The sequence below is a fragment of the Cygnus atratus genome, chromosome Z, assembly GCF_013377495.2.
Source record: "Cygnus atratus isolate AKBS03 ecotype Queensland, Australia chromosome Z, CAtr_DNAZoo_HiC_assembly, whole genome shotgun sequence".
Classification (NCBI taxonomy): domain Eukaryota; kingdom Metazoa; phylum Chordata; class Aves; order Anseriformes; family Anatidae; genus Cygnus; species Cygnus atratus.
Window position 1 is genome coordinate 19825101 of NC_066396.1, and position 10689 is coordinate 19835789.

Below are 10689 nucleotides of genomic sequence, written 5' to 3' on the forward strand. Positions count from 1 at the left end.
GACTATGGCCATAAGTCACAAATTGCAGATGCTACTTTAAAGATGAGAAAATTCTGTATGTGTTAAATTTTCCTGAACTGTCAGTTTACCTGTTAATTTGATTATAATGCTTGTGTCTCTGAAGTCAGTGTTTGAAATATGAGCAGGTGAGGTCTTCCTGAGTTTGCAATAGGATTGAAATTGTGACCTCATAGCTCTTTTTATTCATCTTGCTAGCAGTGTTGATGTGATGGTCATTTGATGTGAAATACTGTGAATTGAGTCCTTCAGAAGAATGGTGCATGAGAAAGATGTCCAATATGACCAGGTTGTGACTGGGTTATTTGAATTACTTTGGAGTCGCCTTTGTTTGGGAAGTGTAGAGTTGTGTGATACATCAGCCCTAAAGATCTTAAATCCAGGTATATAAATAATGATGTGATGTTTATTCCAGAGTGGAATTATGGGTAAAAGAGGAGAAAATCAGAATGATGGTAAAAAAGAGGTCTTTAGGAAGGGAAAATGTATTATCTGGTATCTCAAGTAATATGAGTAGTAAAGCATTAAATATGCTGTGGACCAAAGCTCAACTTTATTTTTAAAATGAACGTGGTTGAATTAAAAGGAATTTTAATCAGAACTATCTATCCATTAAATATCCACAGTCAGATTATGAGTATTCCTCTGCATGAAGTCTAATATGCCAAGAGAGAGAGGGGGTCTTCTCTAACAGAAAGACTACAGTAATTGTGCTGAATTCACTGGGGTTAGCGATGAGAAAGGGAGCACTGTGTGTGCCTGTCACTCTGCATTGGAAGGGCTTGGACTGACTATCAGCTGCCTCCACTTTATATTGTCCACCTCTGCCTACAATTCTTGGTGGATGGAACGACACCCACCCATTCATCCACAGAGCACTGTTGTTCCACCCTCTCCTTTAAATGGCTTTTGAAATTATTGATGGAAAATATGCTGTGATTTCCATGAATCATTCAAGATAAGTAAGGGAGGAGAGCATGGGGTAATCTTAATTTCTGGCTTGCCTCAAGAGAAGGCAAAGTGCCAGGGAGTTCTTTCAATGACTCCAGTCAAAATCCTTTGTGGAGGCAACAGTAAGGTACCTCACTGCCTTTTAACCTCGGAATAAAAAGTTTTTACCTTACCTTGTCCAGTTTTGTACCAATAATGAGTATTCTCAAGGCATTGTTGATTTCATTAAATCTTTATGTCACCATTATGACAGTTTAAAGTGTTTCTTTTAATAATAAGTAGGAAGAGCAGTAAACAGTCAAGTGGGATAATACCTTACTCCTGTTCACAAAACACCTATGTAATAGAGACAATGTAAAATGTTTTCTTCCCCATGATTTCATGGTACCTAAAAAACCTGTGAGAGTTTCAAATTTAGTCTAATTCTAGTCTAATTTTAATTCTAATTTAGTCTAATTTTGTCATATGACAAAATCTTTCAAATCGTTTTGCTTCCATGCTGAAGCTAATTTACACAGATAAATCCCAGAGGCTAAATCTTTGTATTCTCTTATACTAATTTCCAAATACTCATGAACCATGATATTCATTTCTGATACTGTATATTTAAGTGGATTTTAACTTCTTACTTTGAATATATTGGTCTAACATTGTAGCAATTCAGTCGAAGACTGTTGATTTTAATATGTCATAAGGAGTTTTAAAATGGACACCAGCCCCCCAAGAAAAAAATCCACAAAGCAAATAGTTACTTACCTACAAGAATCTATAAAATGTTTTTGAAAAATCATATTTGCATTTAGAATCCCTGTAATCATTCAGGAAATTCACAGTTATAAATGGGTAGTAAAAGGATCATTTTCCAACCTGATTATTCTCAGAAGTAATGAAATTGGTTTAAAGTGACTGAATTTTTTTTTTTTTAATTATTATTATTTTTTTTTAATATAGTTTCCTAAGTAGCCTGGACAATGTCAGGAAGTTTGTCCAATATTACAGAGTAGCATGTAACGCAAGCTGTCTTTTTTTTTTTTTTTTTCTCATATGCTTTATATGAAGTGATTTCATGAAATGGAATCATTTCAGAACACCTTACATGAATTACAGAGTGACCCAGAACACTGAAGTGACTAGTGGCATCACTGGGTAATGCATTGTATTGATACTTTTGAATTACTTCCTTGACTTGCTTCCTACTGGCAGGTTACCACACTGGACTGTGCAAACACACATGTATATTTGCAAAAATATACTTTATGATTTGATAAATACATCTTCATATAAGTACAACAAAGGGGGGTTATTTGTTTTTTATTGTTTCTATTTGTTTGTGACAGTGTTATTTCCTGGGTCCACCACTCATACTTGAGAAACCTATGTGCCAACTTTCACCTAATCCTTTAATCCCCATATTTTCCTTCAAGTACATGTGCTCCCAAAGTACATGCTTATGCTGTGTTTACTCTTTTCTTCAATAAAAAAGATTAGAATCACTGCTTGACAAACATAAAAAAAATCCACAACATATGACTTTCTTTCAAGGGGAGGTAAGACACTTGTTATATTGAGGAGTGGACAAATACACTTCTAATATTAATCTTCTCATACACAGAATTACAACAGGGATGCTATGTGATTGGGTAAAGGAGGTCAATTAGTGCACTACAGTGTCTTATTTAAGACAGGATCCACCCTGGGAAAGAATTTCAGAACCTTTGTTCTAAATGTCCTTATGTTACAAGTTCCAAAGCAGCTTTCCCTCCTTGGACTGAGGGAGTAGGGTGAAGGTAGTGTACTTTGAAATTATCATTTTTTCTTAACCCTATATAAAAGCCTTTCTTATTTTTTCAATATGAAACTTGAAAAGTAAAGTAAGGGTACAAAGCACTGACCAGAAAGATACAGAAAGATTTAGAAAGCACCAAGCATCCCGACACCATACATATACATTACATACAGATAATTGATTCACTTAGCTGTATTTGAAGGAGCTGCATTACAACTGTCCACAACCAGTTAGCATCCTACAATAGGATTTGGGGTGTTTGCTTACAGCAACTCAAATTTAAGCCACAGAAAGATGATTTTGATACTCGAAGAAATTATAGCAACTGAAGTAAAGCTTCACAGTTTCTCTAGCACATAGATACTCAAAGAACTGTTCTGATTTGTTTTCCTTTTGAAGAAATTAAGTGCTATGGACCAAGTAATTTTTGTTTCAAATACAAACTGTGTGCTTACTAGTAAAATAAACAAAAAGTGATATCTTACTTTGTAAGTAAAGAGAGCTCAACAATGACTGTATGTGCACAGCAGAATGAGGTAAGCATGTCCTCCCAGGAATAAAATCAATCATTATCCCCTGAAGAAAGCAGACAGCTGGGAAGCTGAATTCTGCTCACTATAGCAAGTATATATTTAACTTCACTGAAGTGCCTAGAGTTACATTAATGAATCCATCTGAAGAACTCAATTAAGTCTTCCTGTCTAGACTTGAGAAGCAAATAAATATTACCTAATGCATGGTATTCAATACAAGGAAAACAATCACATTTATACAGCTTGCTGCAAGATGAAGCAAGTCAGTGATACCTCCTCTGCTCACTATTTTGGGTTGACATCTGTACTTTGTTTAGTCTGCACTTTATTACACTGACTGCCTGCTCCTTGCATTCAGCTGCTTTGAATGAAACACTGATGACAATTGAGGTCTGTCTTTAGAACAAACCTGGTTCAGTTATACAATGATTAATCTAAATAAACAGTTGAACTACTGCTTGATGCTGCATCAGAACATTTGAAAACGAGCCTTCATTTACGTAGGGCTAGGTACTATACAACATATAGAAGGAAGTCTAGGCTACAAGTAGACATAACCCTCCTACACTGAGTCATCAGTCCTCAGTAATCCCCTTTATTTGCATAAACTAACAGACAAATTACATTGCCTTGAGTTTAGGAAGGCAAATGCTCTTATCTACGTACTCCTAGGAGCAGTGGGATTGCAATACAGGCCAAGCAATTCTTATGCTGTCCTTAGCATAAGGCTTTTGTCCTAGGAAAATAAGTGAGCGTCAAGGTCCATATCATTACTCCACAGCTTCATCAATTGTTGATTCAGGGCTACTGCTATAATTAGCAGTGGGTTATTGATGCTTGTGACTACAAGTGTGCATAGACATGGACAGACTGCTCATTTTTAAAGCTTCAGTCATTTGTAGCCTGAGCTGTAGCAGACTATTTTTTAAGTGGCATAAGGAGAGCAGACCTGCAAGATATTTATCAATAGCAAGGAGGGAAGGTTAAGTTGTACTGTAAAAAGAGTGGAGAGTGATGCTTCAGATTTTCCATTATCTTTATTGCCAACAGAATTATATTTAAAATGCCAAGGTCCAAAAAAATGTTGTGTAATAAATACTTCACTTTAGGCTGTAATAAATAAAAAAATTATTAACAAGGAATGCACTTTGCCAGCCACAAGTGTGGGTAGTTTTTGAAAAATAAGGGGGTGAAAAAAAAGTATGGCCATAGTTCACAGTCAAGCAGCTAGAAGCTGCTTGTTGCTTGTAACAGCTATTCCACAGCAATGGAGCTCACCCTTCCCTCCCTTTCCAGATGCATATTCACAGTTTAACTCCATCAGAAATGCTCTCTTACACAGGAGCAAGTAGTCACACTCTGCTCAGAATTCATGTCAAAAGTATCTTTAACACACACAAAGCAAGGAAAACTATGGTCCGAAGAACTCCTTGTCACACCATTTTAGTCCAACAGTAGATTTAGGCTTCTGTCTAACAGAAGTGTGCCCAGCACACTATGACAGTCAAGTTTTTCGTACCACCACACATCCATCATCAACATACTAGTTGCTCCACTATCCCCACTGTAAGTTTCACAGTGAACAAGAATGTCCATTTGGTTTAAGAGTCAGTCCCTTCAGTTACATCGCTGCAGCAGCATGTTCAGAGCATATTCCATTCTGTGTTTTAGTTCCAGCGAGCATCCAGAAACCAGAAGAGTTGTCAGGCGAAACGTTGTGGATATCCTGTCTTCATTGATGTAGGTAAGGAGATACTCCTCACTCTGATTGCAAATGATGATTTTCGTGTGATCATGATAGAAGTTCACCTGCAAAAGAGAAGAGCTCCTGTTTGTATAAATTCTCATCTCAGTGACTGCCACTTATCCAATTTTGCAGTCAAGGATTGTAGAAGCATTGTGTCAGGTGATGCAACAAGACTTACTTGAAATGTGCCATCATTGAAGAGCATCATCAACGCTTTGTCAGATTTAAGCCACTGTAAGAGGTAAAGCCTGGGCCTGCGTACATCTGTTAGGCTGGGCAGATCACCTCCCTAGGGAAGGGAACAGACATCATGTTAAGAACTCACAGTTCGTTTAGCTGAAGGTTCACTTCTGCAACTCAACATCCAGAAAGTGCTGAACTTACATCCATGAGGTTCTCTTCCATGTAGTGAGAGAAATACTTCAGTACAGTTACTTGGCTAATGAACTGCTCGGGAGCCTCTGCAGCTGAGAAGATGGAGCATTGGCCTAGCTCAGCATAGTAGTGGACTGTCCTGTAAGAGGAGAAAAATAAGGATGTCAGATGTAAGATAAAAGCATCTCAAGTTTAAATTGCCCAAGTGAGTGGTCTGTTTTGTAATTATTCTTACTTTTTATCTGGCAGAAGGCTCATATGTGCCCCATTGTTGAAAAGGACACCAACAGTGTGATCTGACAGCTGGTAGCCAAAGCCATATTTGTTAGAATAGTCCACCCATTTTGTAACCCACTGGAAGGATGCCGTCAGCTGTTCTTTGGGAATGCTATCTGCTTCTGGCATGTTCTCCAGACATCCACGCAAAACCCTTGCGACTGTATCCGCAACACTTCCCATAGTACTGTCTTCCAGGCCTACAAGAGGAGAATTATTAGACTGATATAACCACACAGAGAAAGCTTTAATTCTAAACCTCTAAGTTATCTGGACTGTAATTAACAAGTTCAGTCTTTATGGCTTTCCAGTTTTAATTATCTCAAAATATTAAAAGTATTAAAATATTAAAAATATTATACATAATATGTAAAGCACTGAAAATAGGGGGTGGGAAGCAGCTGTTTGTTCCAGACTTCTAAGTCTAGAGACACGAAGAAAGTAAGAGTGGGATTTAGAATCAGAGATTACATTTCACTGCACTTACATTCACTGCTACTGCTGCAGCTTCCCAAGGTTCCTCTGACTATCATCCGAATAGAGTCTCCAACCTGCTTAGTTTCTGGTAACGCTCCTGGCTTGGCTACTGTTGTGATAAGAGGCTGGATCTCCTAGAAGAGATGTCAGACATGTAAACGTAAAACATAACACAAGCCAAGGCTAACACACAAGTTTTCACACAGCTTTCCAGTCTATCAACAAATGATAAGTTCTAGGAAGACTGGTATTAATGTTTCAAGAAAGTACAAAGAACTACTATTAGACTGAGCTTAAAGAAGCATGCCAAGTCCTTCCATTCTTCAGATCTTCAATTTTAATCTTAAACACTATTAATCTTTTGCTAGTGCACGAGAGCAGAAGACAGCTGGATGCAGGCCTTAACACCAAAATTTTAAGAGTTAGACCTCAGTGTCCTACCCTTTAAGAAGCAATAGTATTCAACCATAAACTGAAGCCCTGAATTTGGAATATTGGGAAAGAGCACCTGGCAGACTAGTTTCCACATAGACAATGGGTGCTAGGCAGATACTGTAATTACTCAAAAGACAAAAATGATAGTCTCCCTACAAATGTTACCATAGTTTGGTGAAGCTCGGATAAGCCTTCTTAAAGCAATTCTCCTAATCATTTAAGCTTGACTATGCTGTGTACAGTCTCAGCTGTGATATCCAAGTCAAATATAACTTAATTATAGCTACTCCACCCAACTGTTATTGGATCTGAATTGAACCACACTTTACCTCATCTGTTCTGTGTTTGTGGGGCTGCTGGGTTATTGATGTTTTCTTCAAATCATGCCTGAGCTTGTAAATTTCTTCATCTTCTTTAGCTAGTCTATCTGTAACACAGGAAAACAGAACAAAAAAACCTTAATGCTGCATCTAGAAGTGTTGTTCAATATCCTGCATTACAGAAAACCTAACAAATTAGCTGCAGAGTGCATTGTCTCCTTCCAGCAAGTACTTTTAAACCCGCCATAGTCTCCCAGAACAGCAGTGCCATTATACGCAGATCACTAAGAGAGCAAACTTAAATAGACTGGCTAACAGATGGCCCATATAGATTGTCAGTATGCCAGAAGAAGCATTTACTTATGTAAGTTGGTGTAGGTTGCAGGCTGCCATCAATACCTATTGATAAAGAGGTCAAACCTAATCCAAGGAAGCTCAGAGGCAAGTACAGGGGCTCCCTTGTTATCTCATAGCTGTATGTTACAAGCACGACATTGAAGCACTGATGACAGAGAGGTAAGTTCCAAGCATAATTTTAATCCACTTACTGTGTGTGTCAAAGTATCTAGCTTTATCCTTTTTACCACCAAAGAGAGCAGCAGCTGCTTTTTTGAAGAAATTTTTAGCAGGACTTGACAAATGGAAGTCAGGAACGGTGTGACAACAGCTAGCAGAAAGTCTGTCAGGTGTAAAGCCCTGTGGAAATGAGATTCAAAAAGCAATTTTAAGACCACAGGGTGCCTATTTAAGGGTGGATAGTTTTCAGCCAAAACAGTAGACAATACCAACCTGTACAAAAAAATCATGTCGAATTATTTCATCTAAACTGGGCCGGTCTTCAGGATTCTTTGACAACATACTAGCTATTAGGTGTTTTGCAGGTGCCAAGAGAGATGAAGGCAGACTGTATCTTGCTTCCCTTATACATCTGTATGTCTCTTTAAGATTTGTGGTCTCAAATGGGGGTCTTCCCAACAGCATTGTATACCTGTTGAAAAACAAAATGAAAGTATTGTATACATGTTTAAAAGTAAAAGGAAACTAACTTTACATGTTTTATACATCCACAATATATATCTGCAACTACTGAAAATGTTTGTCTCCTTTTCACAAGAAGGAAAAATTGAATTTCTGCACTTTGGTTTGGCATATGTAAAGGGCTGGAAACCAGTGCAGTCCCACATCCATTCCCTTTGAACTCTTAAAAGCCTAAGCCAGAAACAGAAATATTTTGTTTCAAAGGCAACAAAGTACTTACATTACACAGCCTAAGGCCCAGATGTCAGATTCACAGCCATGACCTTGTTTGTTGAGGACTTCTGGAGAGAGGTAATTTGGTGTGCCACATATTGTTCTGCAAATCAAAGAGGCCACAGAACCTGTTAGTATTCCAGATAGAAAAGGGAGAGAAGCTATTTTTCATAGGGCAGGTTTTACTCTCATGTTTGGGCAAGAGCTTGGAGGCCCTTGAAGAAGAATTCTATGAATGCTAATAGTGTAGACATGTTTCATGGTGTCTTCATGATACAGGAAAAGCAGACTCATATCTGCACTATTAGTCAGATACCCTGCCTCTGGCATTTGCTATTATTCAAATGCTCAAAGGAAAGCAAACATCAAAACACAGCAGCCTGTTTTCTAAGAGGGGAAATCTCGATGCCAAAAGAAACTAGTTTTTGCTATGGAACAGGATCTCTCTCTTTCCTGAGTGAATTTGGATTCATTTGCTACTAGGCTTTCCTTTTTTTTTTTCTCCTTAAAAAAAATAAATGCTCATACCTCCTCCTGTGCTCCAGTGGTTCCAGACGAGCTGCCAAGCCAAAGTCACCCAGTTTCAGTTCCATGTTCTCATTAATGAAGAAGTTACCTAGCAGAAAGAGAAATTCCAGTCAGTCCTTTTCTTGCTAGGTAGGAATGCACTTGCCACAGGTGCTGAGTCATACTTTGTTCAAAGCCAGAAGCTAGCCAAGATTTTTTTTTTTAATATGAATACTGAATGTCATCCCTTAAGCACTCCAAGTTTCCACTATAAAGACAGACTAAGCTGATTCTATTAATTAAGCTATCAGCACACAGGTGTAAAGTGGTACAGGGCTGACAGGACTGAAGTGGTGTTTGGAAGTAAGCAAGGAGCACAACTTACCTAGTTTAAGATCCCTGTGCAAGATTTCCTGTTCATGAAGATACTTTAGCCCTGACACAATTTGCCTGAGGTAGTATCGCACTTCTGGTTCTGTCAATACCTTCCTCGCTTTTAAGATGTGAGCCATGGACTGCAGAGGAAATACAAAGGAAAAACAAAGTGTCACTGAACATTCGCACATAGGATTAATCTTAAGCAGAGGTAAATTAATACACAGGTAAATGGCAACTAAAGAAGCCATGAAAAATACCTTTTACACATTACATATTTAAATTAGTTGCAGATTCCAGGCAAGTAAATACTGGATTTCTCCCAGTTGATGCTCACCCTTCTACTGCAGTACTCCAGAAGAATGTAAATATTCTCTTTGTCTTCAAAGTAGTGGTAAAACTGCACAACATGTCTATGATTAAGCATTCTGTGCAGCTCAATCTCTTTATCAATCTGGAGAGACAAGAGGGGGAAGAAGCATTGTTAACCTTGTGACCACTAGCTTGAGCTGAGCAGACAGCTCTATCACAACCATTTCAGAAAAAGATGGTTGGGCAATCCAGCGCATACACAGTTTCAGAGGAAAAAAAAAAAAGTAATTCATGCACACACACCTTTTCCCTTTGATGAGGTTTTGCTACTCTGCTGTGAGGAATGATTTTTGCAGCATAAACTTTATTTGTTGTCAAATCTGTCATCTCATAACACTTTGCGAATCCACCCTGAAGAGACACACAAGAAAAAAAGGCAATTACAGCAGGTACGAAAGAAGCCCCACACTTAGTCATTCACCAGCTCACGTATTAGTCAAGGAGAGCGACTTCCTTCGCACGGGACAATTTGGTAAAAAGACAGGCTGCGCGTTCATCGGCTGCCCGAGGGTTTGTGTCGCTCCCCCCAAATCCAAATCGCTTCCGCGGACTCGGCGGGGCCGGGATGAGCCGGGGAACAGGATGGGTGCTGGAACCGAGGGGGAGGCCGGGGCGAACCTGGGGCGCTGTGGGGTCCGAGGGGTGCACCCCGCGGGCAGAGCAGCCCCTTTTGGCCGGGGCGGGCATGGTCCATTACCTTTCCGAGCACCTTCCCGCGGCAGTAGCGCTTCCCCGTCGTGGGGTCGGTAATAATCCGGGAAACCTCCGCGGCGGGGTGCGGGTGCTGGTGGGGCTGCTCCTCAGCCTTTTTCCTCCGTGACTCGCCGCCGCCGCCCCTGCCCATCGCCGCCTCGCAGCCCTTGGAGGCTCCGCCACCGCCTCCCGGCGGGTAGGCGATGGTCCGCAGCAGCTCCATCACCGCACCGCGCAGCCCCTCGCCTCGCCGGCTCCGTGCTGCCCGCTCCGAACCCTTCCCCACCCCGCTCCCGACCCGCTCCCGACTCCGGGCAGCCGCCCGGTTCGCCCCTTATATCCCGGGCGGCCGCCCCGCCTCGCCGCTCCGCCCCGGACCCCGCTCCGCCCCCGACGAGACCGCCCGGATCGGCCCCCGGCGGCGGGGACAGGCGGGGAACGGCGACGGAGCCGCCCTCTCCCCTCCCCTCCCCTTCTCTGCTTTCCTCTCTCCTCCTCTCCCCTCCTCTCCTGCCCGGCCCGGCCCGCGGGAGGCGGCCGTCCGTCCGTCCGTCCGTTCTCGCGGCTGCAGAG

At 40.8% G+C, this 10689-nt stretch overlaps 1 protein-coding gene across 1 annotated transcript; it reads right to left on the reverse strand.

The window, feature by feature from the left end:
- Window positions 1-4306: 4306 nt before the first annotated feature.
- On the reverse strand, window positions 4307-10423 carry PLK2 (polo like kinase 2). The gene is made up of 14 exons (XM_035553532.2): window positions 10121-10423; window positions 9667-9774; window positions 9389-9505; window positions 9062-9191; window positions 8698-8785; window positions 8177-8272; window positions 7708-7906; window positions 7467-7614; window positions 6928-7025; window positions 6174-6297; window positions 5646-5886; window positions 5420-5549; window positions 5214-5324; window positions 4307-5097 (listed from the first exon to the last, which is right to left on the reverse strand). The coding sequence occupies exons 1-14, from the start codon at window positions 10337-10339 to the stop codon at window positions 4906-4908; spliced, it is 2001 nt and encodes a 666-aa protein (XP_035409425.1). The 5' UTR covers window positions 10340-10423; the 3' UTR covers window positions 4307-4905.
- Between the last annotated feature and the right edge of the window lie 266 nt (window positions 10424-10689).

Coding starts and splice junctions, on each gene's coding strand:
- PLK2 (XM_035553532.2), bottom strand. CDS start 10,339: ATGGAGCTGCTGCGGACCATCGCCTACCCGCCGGGAGGCGGTGGCGGA. Junction 9,192..9,388: donor TGGAGTACTGCAGTAGAAGG/GTGAGCATCAAC, acceptor TTTCCTCTGCAG/TCCATGGCTCACATCTTAAA. Junction 7,026..7,466: donor TAGATACTTTGACACACACA/GTAAGTGGATTA, acceptor CCTGTGTTACAG/ATAGACTAGCTAAAGAAGAT.